Below are 23,029 nucleotides of genomic sequence, written 5' to 3'. Positions count from 1 at the left end.
TCAGCATTGCTGTGTTACTGCTGTCAGGCAATCCTGGAAGCTATTTAAGCAATGCCATATGCTCCTCTGAATTGTCCAGTGAAAAACAATGGGGGGGGCGGAGGAAAACCCCTAAAACTATAAAGCTCTTTTCAGAGCCACATCTGGACTTAATAAATGCAAGCACACAGTGTATAATTTAATGTATCTGCTTAAATTAGGTCTCGAACACAAGAGTGCAAGGCCTGCCATGCTGTTTGGTGCAAAAAGGATTTTCTCAACATATTTATTTTCCTCATGTAAGTCCGATTATGACCTTGTAAAAAAATCTGCTAGCCATGCAGCTAATGCGGCCAGAAATAAGAAACCTGTTCTCTGCAATACTGGTGTGAGTGGTTTAAAGCTGGTAAGCTACCAGGCATGGTGGTTGTGTGTAGCTGTTCTGTTTTATCTTTGAACATGAATACACAAGTACTGAAATCTGGTCTTTTGCCCTTACTCTGGTATAGAATAAGGCCCTGGCTCAGTACCTGTGAGCTATGGCTCTGTGGGCAAGGGCTGCTTTTGGCAATTGCCCCAAAATGAGGAAAACCTTTAAAGAAGTTCACAACTTGTGAGCCGAAAAAAAGGCAGACAAATAGGCCTTGCCCCACTCCTGGAAAGAGGTGGGAGGGTTGGCTATTTCTGTCTAACTCTGTGAAAAAACAGCTAAGGAGAGCAGCCTATTTATAGTAGTTCTCAGTTGTCCATAGGGACATTTTCATCTTCAGGGAAAAACTTTAGGGATCTGAAAACTAAGAAGGCTGAAAACTCAGATGGCATTAGACTAAAGAATAAGCTTTTGGTTGCCTTTCCTGTGAGAAAATGACGTCAGGATTGATTAGAAAAAGTAAGATGCACCTACAAGTTGTAGCTGCAATTGTGTTATGATGTTCTGGGGAGAAAGCAGGGACTGTGGTGAGAAAGCTCATACTGGGGTGCATGTGTGGACTTCCATTTCTCTTGTGCATGGCAGGAGACCATTGTTAAGTCTTTAGGGTTTTTTTTCCTTATGTCCTAATGTCTGTGATTTTCTTCAAAACATGTGCATTAAAAATTTAAATACTCTAGAGCTCACACTTGTTCCCCCTCAATCAGATCTGACTTCCACTGGGTTAGCTGAGGACACCTGCAGCCTCCTAGTCTCCCTGAGTTCCCATTTTCTGTCAGTGAACCTGTGATATACAGGATGCTTCAGAAAACTTAATTTCCTACACGTTAAACAGAGGAACGGCATTTTCATTGCAAATTTCCCCTGGGTATTTTTCCAGTTGGAGGAGAATGGTTCTTCCTGTTGGCTGCCCCGCTCTCATCTCCAAACATGTTTTGGGTGGAGACTGACTGTAGCTGACTTCTCCAGGTGGAGAAGGGCAGGAAGGGACCTGATGCTTCAGGCTCTGTGGTGACTGAGTCTGCAAGGCTAAAAGAAAAGGGAAATCCGCCTTTTTTCTTTATTAAGTCACAAGAAGTAATTGGGGTTGGAAATGGGGCTGTGACTTCTGTGTTGTCACTATGAAGATGTAGTTTAAGGAACCACATGAGGAAAGACAAACATAGCACTTAACAGAATTTTAAAAGCAGCATTTTTCTAATAGTGACCCAAGTAATGCAGAAATTTACCCAACAAAGATAAGTGCACTGAAATGGAAATGGACCCCCCCCCCAAAAAAAAAAAAAAAAATCCCCAGCTATGTGAATTTAATCAATTTCTCTTGACAGGTTAAAGTTTCTCTGTAAGAATTTGAAATATGTTGTTCTGTTTCACAAGTCTGTGGCAGCATTCCTCATGGTCTTCCAAAGTAATTGTTTTTTTTGCTGTAGGAAGGGAGATGTCCATGTTCATTTGATAGGATCGATTGAACTGTTCTAGTGGGCTTTAATTTCTGGTGTCAGAATATGGTGTGCTGAAGGCCACGGCAGAACTGTGGCTCTGCAGTATGAAAATGCAGGTATTCAAGGTTGCTGTAGCAAGCATTTTTCAGCACTTTTGATTAGAAACTCTGGCATGAAAAGAATATTTATTCAATGACATCTGCTACTTGCTTGCTGCACCTAAATAGTCTTTGTGAATATTTTTTTAAAGTTTGTCCTAGAACTTGACATGTAGGGTGTTGGCAATATGACTGTGCTGTAAGACTGCTTTAAAAGTCTCTAAATTACTATGATCTCTTTTACAGAAGGAAAAACAGCAGCTGCAGTCACAAAATTGAGTGGGTTAAATAGGTGTATGTGTCTGGGCATGTGTCAGCCCATAACTCACCGCTGGTGCTGAGTGTTTGCAAACTGTTGGAAACTCAGAGGATGGGATCTGTAGTCTCTGTTTTCTGTCTGCTCCCATTTGGCTGTTTAGTGAATGCCACGAGCTTGGAAGTTCCTGCCCTCTTTCGTACTGAGGTTGATGAATCTGTGTTTGAATCATCCATTTTCGGAGTTTGGGTAGGTAACATTTCAAGTGTGTAAGGAGGGGAGCACTTACGTCTGCTGCCCTGACACAGCTGCATTCTGAAGGCTGTACCTGTGTCACCTTGGAACACACACAATTGTTAGGTTGAAATATTGTGGAGAAATTACACTCCAAGGAACCTTCTTTATATTCTCAGGGGTTTGTCAAGGCAAAGCATTTTGTTGTTACTATTCCAGGTTCAATTTAAGTGTGTGCCCTCCTCCGTCCCCCACTGTTCTTCTCTCTGTTACCCACCTCCCCCATAGCTCCCTTCACTCTTTTTTTTCTCCTTTGTAGTTGTGCTCAGAGAATTTAGCAGCTCTGTGGGAAGAAGACCTTGAAGCTCAGAGCCTGTTCTGTAGTAGAGAGGGCTGTGGATGCCTGTGAACACATCTGTGCTTTAGGGCCCCCTGCTCCACTTGCTCCTTAACAGGCAGGACACTCAGCCAAAGTGGAGAAAATGGAAGGGCAAATCCTTGGGGAAGCAGAGTTGTGGTGAAAGAAGTGGTTAAGGGATAGAGACTGCAAAGACACTGATGACTGTGATTCTGTGACTGTCACTTCTTCGACTGTCACTTCTTCTTAGGTTCAGTGTGGACAGGTCTCACATATAAAAAAAATTCCTCCTCAGGTTCTATAGGGCAAGAGGTTTGATTTAAAATAAAAATTACTGGCTTTTTTTGCTTAATTAAACTACATGTTCTTAATATACTAAAAGCCAGTGAAAATTTAAGACTGTAGAAGTTTAGTAGCTCCATTTATATTTTATATAAATATAAAATATAAAGCTTAGAAGCTTATGTTCACAGGCTTAGAAAGCCTTTTTAAAGACTTTTATGGTTATTTTTCATAGTAATACTTGATAGTTTGACCAGTGGTAGGTTAATAAGCCTTTTTTTGTGTGATTACTCAGCATTCAAATACAGCACATTAGTGACTGTGGCCTTATGCATTATGGATGAAAGCCCTTGCTGTTAATACAGATCTTACCTTTGAGCCAGTCAAAGCCTTTATTTAGCTGTACAAAAGAAGAAAATGAGAAAGGTGCTGTTGTGTGTCACACAGGTGCATTTGAACTTCATTGATACCCAGATGTGCATTTGCAATCCAAGGCAGAGCTCTAAAACTGATCCTGGGGGTGTGCTGGTCGGGCACGAGGGTGGGGTTTGCCAGGACCACACCTGGGGCTTTTCAGGGACCTTACCTGGGACTTGCAGGGATCATACCCAGGATTACAGGATATCAGAGCTCTGGCAGTGCTGTGCTCATGCTGCTTCATTTCCCCACTGGCAGCGTACCTTCAGCGTTGGTGTGCCTTAGCTGCTTTTTCCAGATTGTTTTTCTTTACCTTTTCTCCCCACCTCAATTGCTTTCAAGAATTCCTGCCTCTTTTGGGTTGTTCTTCCATACACTACTGTTTTTTCAGGGAGAGAGCAACTAGAAGAAGAGCTGGGGTGTTTAACCTGGATGAAAGGAGGCTCAGAGGGACCTTATCTCTCTCTACAACCACCTGAAAGGAGGTTGTAGCCAGGTGGGGATCAGTCTCTTCTCCCAGGTATCAAGTGACAGAACAAGAGGAAATTGCCTAAAGTTGTGCTGGGGGAGGTGTAGATTGGATATGAGGAAAAATGTGTGGATGTGGCACTTGGGGACAGGTTTTAGTGGGGTTAACAACTGGATTCAGTGGTCTTAAAAGTCTTTTCCAGCCTTAATGATCCTATGAATCTATGAAGTCCACATTCATCACCAGGCTTTCAGAAGCCTGAACGTTCTGCTCTGTGCTAAGCAGCCTGGTAGGAGCAGAAAGGGGTGGGGGGAAAGGTGGAAGTGTATAAATAACTTTTTGTGCTCTCTGACATGCGTGTTTGCTTTTCTTTACCCATCAGCATAAGGTTACTTACAGTGGGGTTGCTGTTTTTCATTTCTGCTGTGTGGCTGCATTTCTATTTGACTGTTTTAAATAGTATGTTTGCATGGGGCTGAAAGAACCTTCTGTATTATAAAAGATGAAAATTTCAGCTCTCTGTTAAGTCAGAAGATCAGGACTAACATGGCTACTTGTGCTGCTGCTTCTCAGGCTGGTTGGAGCTACAAGGAAAAACAGCAGTGGAAACTGGTTTTATTGCCCATCTTTCTGGTTTTAGGTAAATGTTGATTCTTTTTCATGGATGAATGTGTTCTTCTTGATGAACAGTGCTGCTACCTTTTGTATCTCAAGATCAAAGTAGGACTACAGGAGGGAGAAAAATTGATAATTAAGTGATTTAGCATTTAATTTGGTGTTCTTTCTACAAGAATTTCACTTTGCTTTGTGTTTGGTTTTCTGCTGTACTGAATTCTGTCAAATTCATGTCAGTTTTGTAGCCCTAATGTGTATCTGGCTCCCTGCTGGCTTCTGAGCACAATAGCTGATTTGGTAAACTCGACATTTTTCCAGAGGGGATTAGTTGCTATGTAGGAATTGTTACGATCGTTCCACTGAAAGCACTTCTGAATGATTGTCTCTCTTGCTTGGAAGCTACTTGTCTGATATTTGGGGGATTTTATATATTTCATGGCATTCAGGAACTTGGTTGGGGAGAGTATGGAAGTCAGACAATCAACTTGTTGCTCTTTAAATAGGTCATACTTAATGTACACTGGAAATAAAACCACGCTCATAATGTTTGAGATGCCACTGGGTTTCTTAATGATGTTTCTTAGACAAGCTATTGACTTCATTTTAGAATGTGGTCTTCAGGTTCTGTGGTGTGATTTAAAATAAAGGTTCCTGGATGTTTTTTGTTTAATTAAACTTAGTATCAGAATTTGCATTTTACTTCTTTTGAATTGTGTTGACTTAAAAAAATAAATAATCTCCGTTTGGAGCGGCAAGGATTCTTGAAGGAGTGATTCTGCAGCAGTATTTAGGTGTAATACTGTGTGACCAGTGCCTCTCTGTCTCACAGGGCAGCAGTTGCTGTTTGACTGTTCCATCAGGTCTTACTTTTGTCTGATACCAGCCTATGTGTTTAGTTTTATTTCATGTTTCACACAATTTTAGCCTGGTGGCACCCTGGGAAGAGTTGCGTTGAGCTCTCTTTCCTTTTATTGTTTCTGTAACTTTCTACTTTTTTTCCTCGCTATAACTTTTTCAGAATTACTGTTTCAAAGTAGTTTTTATGTAGCTTCTTTAGTTATAAAAATAAGTTTATGAATATTGGGAAATAAAATATGGTCTCTCCCTTTTTGTTGTCAAGCTACCTCGGTAATAATATGTCCATATTCTTTATAGTTCCCATGTTGGCAAAGCTTCCAGTTAGATGATAAAATATGTTACAGATCTGTTTTATTAACTGCTCTGGCTGAGGCAAATGCACATCAAAATCATCTGTTCCATTTCTGGTTTACATTGTTGTATTTCTGTCATAGTAAAACATGAGCTTTGAAAGGCACAGCAGTGGAAAAATCCTGTTCAAAACCTCTCTTAATCATAGATTTAAGTATGCCTGTGTGCACACTGTCAGACTTCTGTTTTGGGCAAGTTCATGTTACTGTGAACTAATAGAGAAATTCATATAAAATAGTGCTAAGCTGTAAAAAACAATGTGAAAACTGTGTAGCACTATTCTGACCTTGTAATGCTGTACATCTGGAAGAGCAACTGAGTTTGGAAAAAAAGATGAATTTCAGCTTCCTGTGAGGGGCTTTCTAAAATTTATTTTTATTTATTTTTTCACTTTCCTCTCTGAGCTGTATCAGTCCAATACTGTTTGTAGGTTTACCCATTACAAACGGACCAGAAAACCCACGTGGGAGACAGAGGTGGGATTGACACTTCAGAGGGGGACTTCAGCAGGGAAGTACTTGGATACAGAGAGTCAGCTCTTCAAAGAGCTTTAGAGAACTGCTCTGTGTGGTACAGGGAGTACAAAAATGAAGAAACAAACTGAGCCTTCTGTGCAAAAGGAGCTGGAGAAGATGAGGTGTGCAAAGCAGGACTGGATAGCCAGGAAGTGGGATAAATGAAGACAGCAAGGGAGCATGAAGGCCAAATACTTGAAATGAGAAGGGAGGGAGAAAGGGGAGAACATCATAAGTACATGAGGCACAAACAACGTCCAGGGAATGGTAGGAGATGAGGAAATATTTGAGAAACAACTAAGGGCATGGAAAATACCTTTGTTGTTTCAGCAGCCAGAATACAAAGAGAGGATGTGTTGCTTGGGATCCTCATCCCAAAGCTCTGAAACTGCAGGGATGTTCCAGCTTCTGAGTAGTTGTAACAAGGGGTGAGGAGGACCAGTGTGGCTGGGTGGGCTCTTCAGGGTGACCATGCTGAGCAAAGAGAAGGCAGCTCCAGCTGGCATTCATCTCTCCTTGGTCTTACGTTGTCATTCTTCCCTGTTGTCCCCCTCATCCTGGCCGTCCCCATTCTCCCAACTCTGAAATACTTGTTATTTTCATGTATATGTACTTGATGGAGATTTCCAGGAGACTGTAGAGACTGATGCCCAGTTCATGTAATTCTTTTTTCTATTTAGCTATTTTTTCTATTTAGCTATGTTAAATAGAAGGTGTTTGTATAGGTGGTTTGACTGATTTTGTCATTATTATTTTCACCCAACATTTGTTATTTCCAGTGTGTTAAAGGAAAATCCTGCCGATCATGTGTCCTTTCCTCTTCCCAGGCATAAGCCAAGCATATTCATTGTACAATAACGACAATATTTACCAGCTAGTACATGAACTATTGTTGTTTCTAATCTGTGAGTCCATTTTCAGTCCACAAAATATTTTTAAGTTGTACCCATAGCTGCTGTACTGACTTAAGAGTCTGCTTTAAGAGTGTTCTTTTAGTTGCTTTTTAAACTGCACGCATGTATTCTGGCAGTCCTGCAGGTGTTACTTTTAATATTCAATTTTATTCTTAGTATTCAATGTTGTTCTTAATATTCAGTTTTATTTTTAATATTTTAGAGTAGATGCTTCTCTGTAAGATTTAGTGCTTTTCCTTATTCTTAAATTTGTCTGGCAGTGTTATGGGATTTATTAAATTAGTTTGATTAGAAATGAGACTTGCGTTCTGCAGACAATGTATTTGGCCCTAGGAATCATAGGCACTTGATTTTAATAAGCTGATGTATGCATCTGTTGGCTTCTGCCCTTAATAGTCTCAGTACAAAAATGGGATCTGTTCAGGGTTTTTTGTGGCTAAAGCTGCCTTAGATAAAAAAAAATTAGAATCTTTATTTTGCTTTTAAATCTCCCCACCAAAATTGAGGACCCAGAGTTAACTTGGAGTTTTTGCTGTTGGGGTATGGTTTCCCCTGTCTGCTGAAACACTCCTGTGTCTAAGCTGGCTTGAGCTACGTGACCTCTTGAGTATTTCAGCCAACTCTGTGTCTGTGATATTAAGGGAGCAGAAGCAATGTAGTTTGTGGGTTGCTCTAGAGAGAATTGTTGCAGAAAGCTGGGAGTAGTTGCCTGTAACTTTCTGGTTTGGAAACTTGGCCAATAGAATGTACCTGTAATTTTCCATTTGTACTGTGGACAACTGCTGGCTGTAGTGGTGTTTATTTGCAGAGTCCAGTCACTGTTGTAACACATTCTTGGGTTTGGGATTTATACCCCAAATACAAATGTGCTGCAAGCCCCAGAGTTCCCAGCCTCTGATAGATATTACCAAGGCTCTGTGTTACTGCCAGTTTCTTGGGCATGGATTTGCAATGTCTCAAAACAATGTGAGTCTAAGCAAGGAGCTAAAAAAATGAATCTGTTAGGTAAATGCTGGGATGGCAGCTGAGGTCCGCAATTTAAGTGTCCAAAGTCAAAATTACGGTTTAATATTCTCACCAAACGGAGTTGAAAGCAAAATCTGAAACAGCTTAATGAAAAGTTTGAAGTTGCTGCACTTGGCAGGTACTGGCCTGGTCAACAGCACTAGTGAGGCTGTGGAAGGTGCTTGGGTTCTGGTTTTGGCAGACAAAGAATAACCACATAAAAACGTTTCAAGTGTAGTGTATTGTAGTGTAAGAATGAAGAGCCTGTGTTTTATTACTGGCTACTTGTTCTTAAAATCTATGTGCGTTTTGCTTTAGTTTGCTGTCTTCATTGGTTTTCTTGGTCAGCACAACTCTGTTTTGGGGAACAAATTCACCTCTGAAATGGGAACTGGAGGTCAAGATGGAGCTGAGGAACTGATGCAGAAGAATTAGTAAAGTTTTGCTTTCAAATTCGTTCTCTCATCTTTTCTTTCTTTTTTCTTTTTCTCTCAAGATGGAAGACTAATGGGGTAAAAATGTGAATGCTTTTCCTCCTGTTTTTCGCCTCTAAAGCTTCTGATTAAAATACCAGAAAACAGAATAGAATAGAGGCATTTGTTACTACAAGTGTAGTCTGGTCAGGCTCATAAATTGACTGAGGCTTTTGCATCAAGGCAGGGTCATTACAACTCTGGCCTTACATTTAGATATGCTTCAACTTTCATCTTCATGTCAGAAGACTTGGTGGTGGTATTTCCGTTAGTTTCTCCTCTGTGTGTGTTTACTGCATTTCTTTGTGTTCCACAGCTTTTGGGTAATACCAATTTCATTTCAAGAAATACATTTCGTGTGCTTTTTTTTTTTTTTTTTTTTTTTTTTTTTTTAGATAAGCCAGACTGTTTAAGGTTGACAAGGCAGCAATGTAAGGGCAGGGATTAGTGCAGAAAATGATGAATAATCCAGCTCCTTCAGTTGTGACCACTTTGTTTTCCCAGTGGCTTGTACTACCCTCATCATAGCTGTGCTGTGTCTTTTGCTGATGTCCTTCAGTGTCAGTTTTTAGGTTAAAATGATGAGAGACAGCCGGACCTATGTGGCCCTTTTTCTGTGATTCATGCTCAGAGACTGATAGAAAAAGCAGCTTCAAGAAAAGTGCAAAACCCAGAGTTGTTTTACATCCAGATCTGCTTCTGAAGCCATTGGCATTGACTTTGCCAAAAAGCTCTTCTGGGCTATGTAAATCAGGAAAAAAGTCACAACAAAGTTGTTGTATACTATCAAGAGACATCCTTTCATGGAAACCATAGTCTTTATCCATAATTACTTTAAAATAATGATTAAAAAGTCATAATCCTGTATGTCCCTAAATTCTCCTGAAGATGCATGGTGTGTGTTTTGTATCTTTCAGTGCATTTAATCCCAGTAAACCCTGTCAGGGAAGATGGGTTGAATCCTAAGAGCCGGAAGAGAATAATGCCCGATTTGCTGACAGAGCCTCCTGCCATAGACCCTGTTTACGAAGCTCATGTTTACTGCAATATTCCCACCATTGCTGAGCGCAGCATGGAAGGTAAGCTTTGGGAGGGCAGACCTCAGCCAAGCTGCTTGTTTCTATGTGCTGTTATTAGAAGTGATAACTGTGTATTGTCAGTTCATTGGTGCTTGGAAAAGGTGCAGCAAATGCCAGCTGGTTGCTGAATTATGTTAAATCATTCAAAACATGCTCCTGCTCTTTCCTTCCCTTTGTATCCTCTCTGTTGTCTTGATTTTTGGAAATGGTTCTGTCTCCAGCCAATGGTCAGCTATAGGCCTAGGATTGAAAGGGTTGGGAGAGGTGTAGATATTTAATGTTTGAATTGTAATTCCTGGTGCAAGTCAGCTGCATTTCAAACAGTTGACTTGGAATTCTGGAAGAAACCCCCCACAGAAGCAATTAATTTTGGAATTCCAAGCCATTAGACATGGTCAGCTAGAAGGCATATTTGCATTCTTTACCCCACAGCGGCTGCAGCGAGTCTGAATGAAGTCTTTCATTAGCATATCCTACTAATGCTTATCAAATAAATCACAAACTAGTATATCAAAAAGATCCAGATTAGACATGCTGCAAAATCCATCATTATGATGGGGACTGGAAGAGAGGCATTATGAAAGTGGAATAAACTTATTGTGTTGACAGAGTTCAGTGCTTGAATAATGTTTTGTGTGGTTGGTGGACTTCAGATGTACTGTGGAGATGTGCTAAGAACCTCAGTCTTGTATAACGTGTCTTGCGATCTGAAGTGAAATCTTTCTTGGGTTGGTAAGTTGTATTTTCCTAGGGATGTTTTCTTTCACTGCAATACCACAGCTATCAAGCTAATTATACCTGCTTTTTTTATTAAAGAAAGTGTATGCAGGTAGCAACTTTTTTCTCTCTCTCTTTTTTTTTTGTTTTTGTTCTCCCTTTCTTCACTTTAGGTCATGCCCCTCATTATTTTAAGCTGGTGTCAGTTCACGTGCTGATTCGACATGGTGATAGGTATCCTCTATATGCCATTCCCAAGACAAAGAGACCTGACATCGACTGTATGTTGGTGCCCAGCAGGTAAAATTCTTGGAGTTTGTCTTTACTAAGCTCTTTTTTTGCTTGAGAATAATTTTTTTCCTCTTCAGGAAACAAGTTGTGCAGCCTGAAGCACATTGTGACTTCTGACCATTGTGTATTACCGTGGTTTAAAAAAACAACCCCTGTATCAGTGGTGCACAGTATTTTCTGTGAAACAACTATTACATGTTACCAGTTCAGACCAGAGTAAGTTCTTCATGTTTTTTTAAAAAGCAAAAGCTATTTAGTTGGATATTTAGGTTGCCATTCCTCTTAGAAAAGTTTCTACGTTTTGAAAATGTAAGTGCGTTGTTTGAGGTGGTCTCTTCCATTTCAGCCCAGCATGCTTCCCTTCATCTGAATACGAAAAGCTCTCAGGCAGTTCAGCAATACCATAAGAAAATTTATATTTGTATTTTATATTATTTTTTCTTTTACTCTTCAGAAATCTAGGCTATCAGAGTTTTCCCTTAATGATTTGGGTCAAAATTCGGGAAAAAATGGGAGTTGTACATTTAACTATTAAAATAAAAGTTAACAGAAAGTGCTACTGTTTGTTACTTGAAAATTACCCCTTTCCTGTAGTTACCTCTCACTGTTTAGAACTGTCACATGTAAGTTGTGTCTAACTGCCACTAAAACATCATTTTCCTTTCTGTTTCAGTATAGTGCTTCTGTCTAACATCATGTCTTTGTAGGCTGCTGAAAACTCTTATCACACCTGAATCACTTTGAGTGCAGATATGATCTGAACTGCTTCTTTGTGGCAGAATCTTCCTTTTTGTTTAGATTTTATTCACTGATACAGATAAATTATAGTGTACAGCAATAGAAAAAACCAGTGATGATGTAATTTCCCAACATGGCTTCTTTGATTACATGTAAGTACTTTTAAGTAGGATGATGATGATGATGACTTTTCCAACAGAGGACTTGCAAGTGAACCTACTGAATACTTAAAAGAAAAATACCAAGATATGTTAGGAAAACCTCTGGACAAATCTACCCCTTCATGCTGCTGTCTCCTCAGCAGTGTCAGGTGTGGAGATTTCAGTGGCTGAGGGCTGTGTGTTGTGTTCCTGCCTACATCGCTCAGGAAAAGAGGCACAGTAGGTACACAAAGCAGTGTAGATGGACCATAACTACCTTTTTCCAGAATGGCATGAAGTCTCCTCTGTCTTTAATTCCACACCAGAAAAGCAAGAACGTTATTTCTTTATTCACAAATGGCTTTACTTTTGTGCTGGAGGTGTTAATGCCACACTGAAAGTGCATTTCACCTCAGTGCCTGGGAGGATCATGGAGCAGATCTTCATGGAAGGAGTTTTTAGGCATGTGCAAGACAAGGAGATGATCCAAGGCAGCCAGCACAGCTTTACTCAAGGCACATATGTCTGACCAGTCTGGTGGCCTTCTATGATGGGGTGACTGAGACAGTGGTCAAGGGAAGACTGACCAGTGTCATCTACCTGGAGTTCTGTAAGGCTTTCAGTGTGGTCCCACATGGCATCCTTAACTCCAAATTGGAGAGATGTGGATTGGAAGGGTGGACTGTTCAGTGGGTGAGGAATTGACTGAATGCATGCAGAGGTGATCAGTAGCTCTATGTTCAGGTGGAGGCCAGTGATGAGTGGTGTCCCTCAGGGCTCTGGGACTGGTGCTCTTCGATACCTTCATTACTAACACGGACAGTGGAAGCAAGTGCATCCTTGGTAACTTTGCAGTGACAAGAAATTTGTGTCCAGCTTGAGAAATGGGTCCATGAGAAACTCCAGAGGGTCAAGAAGTTCCCCTGGGTCAGGGCAATCCCAGACATGGGGACAGACTGGGAGAAATCACTGAGAACAGACTTGCAGAAGACTTGGGCATTCTGGTGGATAAAAAACTGAACATGTGTGCACTGGCAGCCCAGGAGGCCAGACATTGGCTGCTGCTTTTCTGTGTTCACACTTCAGCTTCCACCAAAGTGCCTGTTCTGTCAAGAGGTGTTATTCAGTGGTCTGATCCAACATCCTCCAAGAGAAGTTGGATTTCCTTGAGCGGTACCTAAACCCAGAAGCACTCTGTGTCTGCTGCAAACTGAGTGGCTTCCTGAAATGAGATGTGCATTCCTGAGATTGCAGAGAGGAGACCAAACTCCAGTTATCTGGAGTCCAGCCATAGAGTGGAGTGGGAAATTAATTTTTCTAACAAGATGGAAAATGAATTGTATGCTAATAGCTGTGATAACATTTTTAATGACCTGCCTGTAAAGGGTGAGATTATTTCCAGCATGAAATACTAAGTAGAGAAATATGATCCAGATTTCTATTGGAGTTCCTAAAGGCTCTGATCGTCTGATCTTTCTTTATATCTGTCATGTTAGAATGTATGTGAGAGAGCTTTATTGAAAAGATGTTAACTGCAAGTGACAGTGTTGGATGAGTAGCTGTGTTTCTCAGTGTGCCACAGGAGACCTCAGTTTTGTATTTGTCAGAGAAGCTTTTATAGCTGTTTCCACTTCAGTTTCAGGCAAGGACTACAACATGAAGGCCCTGGAGTCAGAAAAACTATCCATAAAAGGCAAGGGAGTAGTGTGGCTTTGACACAGAATGACCAAATGGAGCAGTTAAGAGGGCACAGCCAGGCTCTGAGGAGGCCAGAGGGGGAATGCCTGTGGCTCTCACTGATTTATGAAGCATTAGAGCATCAGTGTGTAGATGACACAGCCCTTACCACTCACAGCCCCTGAACGACCTTGTCTCCTCAAGAACAGAATGTATGTAAAATAGCATCTCCTCTCCTAATTTAAGGCATCAGAAAGATTAAAAGAGTTGGCTCTGCACCATTCTGTCCAGATGTGTTAAAGCTGACCTTACTGAATAAATCTAGAATTCAGCCATTGTTTTGAATGGAACATTTATTACTTCAGCATCAGGAAGCTATTTGCTGTGTTTGGCTGTCAGGCTTGTATTCCTTTGTGATGTAAATTGGGTGCTCGATTGTCAGTGTATTTATATGGGGAGTGTGACAGGGTCTGTAATCGCTGCCTTTGAACTGAGGGTTTCTTGCTGCTGTGCAGTTGAGTTGAGATGCCTGATGGAAAGTCTGGCTTGTTTAAGCTTTCTGGACTCACAACATCAGATAAGCAAGCTGCTCATATGCAGGCTGCTCTTTATTTGACTTGGCATTCGGCTGATGGAATTCATTAATTAAGCAGATTATGCCACAGCCCCATGGACTTCTAATGGATATGCAAAATAGCCTTGAGGTCACGCTTGGGTTTTGTGAATTATGGATTGTGACATATAAATGTGGAATGAATATAAGCAAATGGATTAAATGCTTTGGAGATTCTTCCATCTAAAACTTCAATTAATATTATTATTATCATTTTTATTGTTCTGGATGCAAATTTCCAGAGGGAACCAAATAACACATACTTTTTCCTCAAGAAAATGACTTGAATGATGTTATGAAAATCCTTTCATTGTAGTGTTCGCTTATGGGGGAAATAAATTAATCCCACACGTTTTTTTCCTTATGTAGCTCACATTTATAGTGTCAAATGTAAAAAAATATACAGTTTCTTCACTGAGTTTGTATATGAGAGAGAAGAAATGCTTTTTGGAAGATGCTGAAATGATTTCAGAAGACTGCTATAATTTGATAGTAAGCTGTGTTAATTAGCATATACTTGAAGGCATTTTGAGAGGTGTTGATGTTAATCATAAGAAGCTTAGTAACAAATACTGGAATTTTAGGTTCAGTATGCACATGTTTTGAAACTGCCACAAAAATGAGCTGGGAGGTGGGAGATGAGACAACCATCATACTGTGAGCTAAAGGGGCTGTGGGTTTGACTTGGGGTGAGGTCAAAGTAGGATCCAGACCAGCATCAGCTGAAGAAAGGTCTCCTGAGGCCTCTGCTGACTTTGAAGACTCAGAGCAGTGAAGTAGATGGAATTACAGAGCCATGGAATAATTTGGGCTGGAAGGGACCTCACAGATCCTCTCATTCCAAGCCCCTGCCAGGGGAGCACTCTGGAGTTTGTTATAAAAATGTAAAAACTGCGAGACCTTTGTGAATAAATAATCCCCAACAGTACTACTGCTGCCTTAGGACCTCTCTTGTAGACTACAGTGGTCTGTTGTTGGGTTTAGTGACTCTTTCCATTCATTTTCCTTCTAAAAAGGAAACTGTGTAGTCCTTTGATCTCACACTTTTTTTTTTTTTTGCCTACTTGAACTTCACAGAAAACACATGTTATTTTTGCTTGAAGTTCTAAAATGATTTTTTGCATTTTAAGTAAAGAGAAAGGGACTTGCTTTTGGTACAGTTTGCAGGGAGAATCTTGCGTTGTACAATCACAGAAAGGTCATGTTTGTGTGTCTGAAGCCTGGTGTGGTCACATTTACTCACTGAGTGATGCACTGAGGGCTCTGCAACTCCTTGTGAGAAGCCTGGTCCTTTCAGCTTTTGCCATGCATCTCAACTCCTTAAGGAAAAAGGAAATTTTATTGAAGGATGCCAGCTCTGTTCCTGGCAGAAATACATAATATAGTTCAAATAGTTGTGCAATATTTCTTTCCATGTACACTGTAGCAATAAAGAGGTGATATTTCAGTATTAAAGCATTTTAAGACCTTTGCAAATAAGATATTTAAATGTTGATTAAGGATTTAAATGTTGGTCCATCTTAATGCTAGTGCATGAAAACCAGAGTATTAAATCTGGGATCTATTATCCCAGTGTTTAGTTCGTAAATAACAAAAAGGTCGCCTGAATTAATTATTTGAGGGAAAAGAAGCATCCTCAGTTTTGTTACAGATAAAATTTATCCTATTGTACATAAATAAAATCATTAAAAGGCATGTTAACAGATTTTAAATAAAGGAACCAAATGTTAAAATTGGGAAGTGTGGCTATTGTTAGTGGGTTTAAGTGAAAAGCTGTTCCATTTTCTGACAAAATATGAAATTTTTTTTATACTAATACCTTTTGTAAATGTGGTAGCTTGCCATTGTAATGCCAGGAAAATTACAGAAGGATATCTCTTTAGCCCGTTTTTATTTTGTGATTATTTTAATGGAAATAAAATTTTAAGGGTAATTCAGTCTTTTCAACTGTACAACTGAGCAATTTCCTTTGCTTCCTGCTCCAACAGCCCCAGCAGCCTCAGCCGTGTTGCCTTGGATACTCCATCTCCTGCAGCATCTGTAAATTGGCCAATTCAACAGGAGGATTCATATTCTAAATAAAAGCCAAGTCGTGGTGTGGGAGGGGGATTGCTTTGTCAGCTGGGAGCCTGAGTGCTGCTGCAAATCCTGCTGCTGAGAAAAATGGGTGTTTGTTTGCCCAGTTGTACAGGGATATGTACTGAACAAGAAGTAAGATTTGAATTTCTATTCAGAAAGATGTCCAACAGTCATATTTCACAATGCACTTCTGCAGGCATGTGCTTATTTTGTGCTCACTTTAAATACAGTGTAATCCAAAGTTAAGTAACTTGAATCTCCATATCTAATATTATTAATACGCTGTATTAATACACTGAAATATAAATTTGTCAATTATCATCCCTTTTTAAATTTTGTCTTGAAAGTTAATTTATTTTGCGTGCTATTTTTTCAGAAAATGCCTTTTGCAAAGTACAGATAAATACTTTGCTTTCTTCTTTCCTTTCTTTCTTCCCACAAGTGATTGCTGGCAGTTTTATCAGCACAGGTTGGATTCCGTTAGAATTCTTTCAGGCTTTTGTGAGCAAAGCAGAAAAAGAAGCAGAATGGATAATGCAGTTTTTTTAGTTTTCTATCACATGTATTTGCAGAACTTGTTAATTAAGTGAACAGCATTTAAGGAAAATTTTGATTGTCAGTTTATTCACGTGTAGAATTTTGTGAAGTTCAAGATTTAGAAAATTGGTGGTTCAGCCTGCTACCTCTGTAATAAGCTTAAAAGGCCATTTGCTAATGGGTGTAATTTAATTTTCTCAACTTAATTCTTCCATTTTTAGATTTCACTGCTGGGCTGTGAAAATAGTGCGATGTACAAAATGTTCTCTTGGAAATTTTCTTCTGGAGCTGGAGTGAGCTTCTGATGTACGATTGTACAACAGGAAGCCTCTGCTGCTTGAGAAACGTAAACCAGGCTTCGTTCCTTTTTCTGCTTTGCAAATACTAATCTTCATTTGCCCTGCTAAAATTACAATGTACAGAAGAAGCTGTGGATTTAGAATATCATAAATTGGCTGGTTTTCCTTTAATTTGAAGTAAAAATGAAAAAATGAGTCTGATTTTTAATCTCATTATGCTTTTTGTCTCATTTCCTTTCTTTTTCTTACTGGCAGTTGTGGCACAATTGTAGCATTTTCCTGCCAGGATGGTTTTTTTCCTGAATGTAAATAAAATACTGGAAAATTCCAATTTTATGAGATGATATGAGCTACCTTTCTGTTGACAGACAGATTCTTACGAGCCCTCATGTCTATGCAGGCTGTGAGCATAGCTCTGCAAGAGGTCCTCTCATGTATGATAGTTTCTCAGCTGGCTCTTCTAAGTAAGCATGCATGTCTTTGTCTCAGTAAACTTTGATTCCAGACACTCAGTCCTGCTTTAGTGGTGTTACTGCTCCCTCTGGTGGGTCCTGCAACTTGGGTTTCTTTTTAAGACCTGAGGTTTTTATATCAAAAGTAGTTTATCATTCTAAAAAATGTAAATATGAACAGTAAACACAAGTCCCAGACTTCTGTAAAAGATCCCTGACAAAATTTATTTTCTATATATATTTTATTTTTTTAAGCACCATGAAAATATATTAACTGTATTCAAGCTGAACATCCTATTAAGACAAGAACCGTCAAGGGCAGAGTTGGGTTGCCAAACAGTTTCTGATTTAGTTTTGCACAAAATTAGAGAGGTGACTGTGTGACCTTTGGTAACTGTTGACATTTAACAAAGAAGACCCCACTCATGTAATGCATTTCTGCTGTAGGAACATGATCACAGGTTTATTTTTTAAAGGTTCAGATTACCTTTGGGTTACATTGTGGGCTTTTTTTTGTACCTGTAGCTTTCTGCACAGCAGTACCACAGTGAGCTGAGTCTGTAGTGTATTTGAAATTTTCAGCACAGTTTGGGAGATCTAAGCATTCTTTCACTGACTTGAACTCTGTTTCAGTGAGTTAACTCAGACATTTTTGTGAATATCTCTTTTCCAGCTGCATTCATCACTTGCATGGTGGGGGTATCTTACCTGTGTAAGTGTCCAGCAGTGTTGGCCTCTTTCTTCCTGGATAAAAGTGCAGTACCCCAGTTATTCCAGTTTTAATGGTACTTTCCTGTCCCATGTAATTGAGACTACACATTCTAATTGATTTGAGGCTGAAGGAAGTAGAAATAAAAGCTGAGATTGTAATCAGCTTTGTACATTACAAAATCTGAGAATTCCTTCAAGATCATCTATTTAAAATACTGGTTATTTGAACCCCTTTAGAATGTTACTGCCTTTGGCTGCACTGTTAAAGAGCGTTGGTACTTCAGAAACTGGAGAGAGGTTTGCAGGGTTTTTAAAGGAATTTTAAATCTCTTTTCTTTTTCATTTTAATTCATAACAGTATTAGTGACTGAATTCAAAGCAACCCCCAGATATTGTTCTAAATTGCTTACTGAAAGGTATCATAATTTTAACATGACATCTGTTTTCCTATAGTTCTTGGGTTGGTAGTAAGTGGTTAGATTTCTTTTCCATACTTGGAAAAGTCCTGACTAAGAGCAGATGTTGTCTCAGTGGGAAATAACCTCACACCATGAAATTTCTGAGCTGACATATTTGGAATACTTGACTCTCTCGAGTTGCTTTCCCATACGCTTTTGGAAGTTTTCACATTTTGGTTTTTTACCTCTCTAGGAAACCTTCTCATCCTCAGCTTGAAGCCTTCATTAAGCATATGTCCAAAGGGTCTGCAGCCCAAATGGATGGTTCCCTGAGCAGCCTGCCTCGCTTCCCCAGTCATTCTCTATGTGAAATGGGAGAGCTTACGCAGATAGGTGAGTTCCCATAGCAGCTCTGTCTCATCCTCTGCTCTGTAAAACACAGTCTGCTTGAAGAGGGATCTTCTGATTCTCTTTATATTGAAATAAATGCTTGTTTATGTAAACTTATCATGTTGGTCCTATCCTATGCTATGCTGGGATATGGATAAAGTATTAGACTCTCTACTGTAAAAGTGGCAGCAGTTGTAGAAACCATGCTTTGTCCTGTAGCTTGACAACTCTGTTACACACTGGTCAATCTTGGCATCTCTTTTAACTTTCTTTGTAGCAAGGCAGAGCACCTTTCCTTCAGGTTACTACATACCACAAAGTTGCACTGTTACCCTTGTGACAAACAGCAGTGTTCACTCCCTCCTGAGGAAGATCTGGTGCTCTGTTACTGACAGGGTTGTGATTCAGAGGGACCCTCTGTCCCCTACAAGAGATGCTGATGTAGCAGACAAACCTGATGCTTGGTCTGTGGAAATGCTTTATACATCTCTTCCCTTGTCAGATCCTTGTGTGTTCTGGGATCCCTTTGGGAGATATCCTTGGTCACTGTCAAGTCTTGCAAAGTGATACCAGGAGGAGAAAGCAAGGCAGGACATCACAGAACGCTTCCTAACAATAAATATAATGTTGTGTGTGAAATTGCACACAGTACATGGATTGTGTAACTGAGCTGGCATCTAGAGACTCCTGTGTCCTGTAGCAAGTTATGTAAAGGTGTTCTAGTGCATAAAGGGTTCATGCCCATTGCTTTGCTGCTGTGAGAGGTTAGTGCAAGAAATGCGAATACTGGAGTAGAGGTTTTTGGCACATGAGAAGGATACACTCTCCCTTTCCAACTGGATAAAGGCAGAGCTTAGCATAAATTACCAAGCAGTTTAAATTCTCCCCAAAGGAAGATGGAGAAGGAAGTTCGATGCAATTACTGCACCTCACCACTGTTCTTTGAGTTTACACACTAGTTTACATTCTGTGTATTTGTTTCCTGACTGCTGGTGGTTTTATTGGCTGCCATAAATTTTCAGGGACACAGCATTCTCTGCCTGCCTGAAAACCTGACTCAGGTGCAGTCTTCAAAAACACCTTACTTTTATAGTCATGTTAGACACAATCAGTCTGTCCAAGGAATAAATATCAAACCACTTAAGGTTTTAAACAAATCTGATAGAACCAACTTCTTTTCTATATTTCAGGTTAGTTCCTAGAATCTGAGAGATACTGAAGAATAGCAGGTTTCTCATGTTTCAGACAGTTTTCCTAATAGTCAGTCACAAGTGAAGTTCAGTTTTGTAAGTTTATAACCTTTTAACTTATTGTTCATTTATCAGTAAGGCTGCTAGCTGTAATTCTTTTTCTCAAAACTGCAAAGATTCTAATCATGTGAATTTGTTTCTAAATTCAGGGGTTGTACAACATTTGCGAAATGGACAACTGCTCCGAGAAATTTATATCAACAAACACAAACTGCTCCCTGGTGATTGGACAGCCAAGCAGCTCTACTTGGAGACCACAGGGAAAAGCCGAACCCTGCAGAGTGCTTTGGCGCTGCTCTACACCTTTTTGCCAGATTTTGACTGGAAGAAAATCAACATGAGGCACCAGTGGAGCACCATTTTCTGCTCGGGAAGCTGCGACTGTCCCATGAGAAACCACTACCTAGAAGAGGAGCAGCGCAGGCAGTACAGCTTACGGGTGAAAAACAACGATTTGGAGAAAATATATGTGGATATGGCAAAGATTGTGGGCATTCCCACCAGGCAGCTGAGAGCTTCTAACCCAATAGATTCTCTCTTGTGCTATTTTTGTCATAATGTCTCATTTCCATGTACCAAAACTGGCTGCATTGGTATGGAGCACTTCAAAGTAATCAAGAGACATCAGCTGGAGGATGAGAGAGAAAGACAGGAAAAAAAACTTTACTTCTTGTATGCACTATTGGCTACTCATCCTCTCCTCAACCAGACTGTCAATCGACTGCAGCGTATTGCAGAAGGCAAGAAGGAAGAAGTGTTTGTTCTCTACTCTGCGCATGATGTCACCTTGTCCCCTGTTCTCAGTGCCTTGGGCATTACAGAGGCCAGATTTCCCAGATTTGCTGCCAGATTAGTTTTTGAGCTGTGGCAGGATGGGAAGAGGCCCAAAGAACACTTTATCCGCATCCTGTACAACGGTGCTGATGTCACATTCCAGACCTCATTTTGCAAGGATCATTATAAACGGTCCAGCAAGCCAATGTGCCCACTAGAAAAATTCGTCAACTTTGTCAAGAGGGATATGTTCTTGATTTTTAACAGTACTAGCTACTATGATGCATGTCGTAGGAGAGCACTGTAGAGAAGGGAGGAGGAAAGGAGGCAGTGTTAACTTGTGTCAGTGATCTGTTTTCTGGTGGAGGCACAACTCAGTTTTGTTACTTCTTGTATGTGTAAGTACAGAAGGGTAATGGTTGAAGCATTCTTCAAATAGTTTTATTTTCATTCAGGCTGCAGATGGCCTTAAGTAGAAGAACAAATGCCAAGGGTTATGTGTATGTGTATGCTCACAAATGCTGTTAACTGTTGTGATAAATCACGTGGGTGAATGTAACCTGCCGCTTGCTTGATAGAGTGAGAGAGCATAGACTTTGTGTTTCTCTGTTCCAGAGCAATACTTGGATAGCATAAGTTTAAAGCCAAAAGTACTTTTTTTTTTTTTTCACCACCATCTCACTGCCATTTTAAGCAGTTCATGTCAGGGTCATGAATTCTAGGTGTCTACATTAAGGCATTTTTAAGGAAATTTTGAATTTCCTTACTTGGAGGAAGCCTTCTGATGTTGTGGGGCAGGTCCGTAAAGCAAAGTGCGTGTATTTGTGTGTGAATACTTGCCTGAGCACGTACAAATGAGTGTGTGCCTTTTGGCCCTCACAGACCTAGAAACCCTTGGCTATTGTTGCCAGTGCCAGAGAAGGGTGTACTGGAAAAGGGATACAAAACTCTACTCTTTGATCGCACTTTCAGCACTTTGAATAGTTGAAACACAGTCTAGAAACATGTAAAGGTCTTGTGGCATTAAAATATATAACACTAACAGCACCACTAAACCTGAGTGGGAAATTAGGGTTAGAAATCAGTTTTATGGTGAAGTGTTGGGCTCTTTCTCATTGTGAACACGTTCAAGCTGTTGTGCTGTGGAACAAATAAGTGTTTTAGGAATTTGCTATGGTGACTGCTTGAGACAGCTTGACTAAATACTGAGAAAATTTTGTAGTTGAGTTAGTATTTTTATGGACTAGGGAGCTCTTCTTTTGTAAGACCAGACTTGTACATATTGTACTGTGTATATTTATAACACAGTAGGTCTTTCTTACTTGTTTAGTTTGTAAAGACTTGTGGAGGTCACTTTTTAGACTTTTTTTTCCCTTGATCAGGATGTTTAGACTTAAGAATAAACTGTCTTTTATGGGTAATTTGAACAAGGAGTAGATATGAAAACTTGTACTTCAGACTGCTTTCATCTCTGTAGGAGTAGTAAATTGAGAACCAATTTTTAATAGAATTCATAGAAATTTTATAATGGTGGAGGTTTTTTAACCTCTAGAAATAAATTAGTCTGTGACTTGTGATTCAGTGGTGCTAGTTTGTCAAAGAAAACATAACTCGGCATAAGTTCTCTGACTGTTGGCATTCCGCTCTCTCTGTTTTCAATGCTGCATTTGAACATGTTTCTTTTAATAAAATTCTGGGGTCTCTTTGTATATTTGTGTGTTACGTGCGTTGTGACTTCCTCAGCTGTTTGCAGGAACAAGGTGGGTGTTGTTAAGCTGCTTGTTGCATTTGTAACTTCTGCACTGCATCTGTCCTGGGCCCCAGTCTGGGCAGGAGCAGCTAAACATTTCATGAATGCTGAACTAGAAATCCTGATGGAGTATTTGGGGCTTTTGTACCACATTGGAGTGATAACCTTTCTACCCAAGAGACTGGATCTGCTTGTCGTCATCCCTGTTTGTGTGCTGGTGGGAGAAGAGGGAGAGAATCTGAAAGGCGAGCTCACTGTGGAAATCAGGGGAAGGGGACCTTTTGCCTAATGTAAGTAGCAAAGGTAGAGACCCCATAACTTTTCCTTTATGTTGAGGTGGAACCTCTTGTGTTTTTGCCCCCACTGCCTCTTCTCCTGGGCAAGACTGTAAGGATCTCTCTTATAGTTCCCTTCAGGTGAGTACATTGGTGAGATTCC

At 40.1% G+C, this 23,029-nt stretch overlaps 1 protein-coding gene across 3 annotated transcripts in view; it reads left to right on the top strand.

Annotated features, from left to right (window-relative positions):
• PXYLP1 (2-phosphoxylose phosphatase 1) overlaps positions 1-22,550 on the top strand; it is a 49,122-nt gene extending 26,572 nt beyond the window's left edge. The window contains exons 1-5 of one of the 3 annotated variants that reach the window (XM_010405397.4): positions 4,456-4,605; positions 9,614-9,775; positions 10,666-10,792; positions 18,681-18,820; positions 20,217-22,550. In XM_010405397.4, the coding sequence (XP_010403699.1) occupies positions 4,512-4,605; positions 9,614-9,775; positions 10,666-10,792; positions 18,681-18,820; positions 20,217-21,148 (1,455 nt within the window). In that variant the 5' untranslated portion in view covers positions 4,456-4,511 and the 3' untranslated portion in view covers positions 21,149-22,550. Of the gene's footprint in view, positions 1-4,455; positions 4,606-9,613; positions 9,776-10,665; positions 10,793-15,939; positions 17,331-18,680; positions 18,821-20,216 lie in introns of those variants that run through there. The other 2 variants (XM_039557012.1, XM_019289540.3) reach the window with 2 other exon arrangements.
• Positions 22,551-23,029: the final 479 nt, after the last annotated feature.

This window comes from Corvus cornix, chromosome 9 (assembly GCF_000738735.6).
Source record: "Corvus cornix cornix isolate S_Up_H32 chromosome 9, ASM73873v5, whole genome shotgun sequence".
NCBI lineage: Eukaryota > Metazoa > Chordata > Aves > Passeriformes > Corvidae > Corvus > Corvus cornix.
The sequence above is the reverse complement of the archived record's forward strand: the minus strand, read 5'-3'. Positions and strand labels throughout refer to the sequence as shown.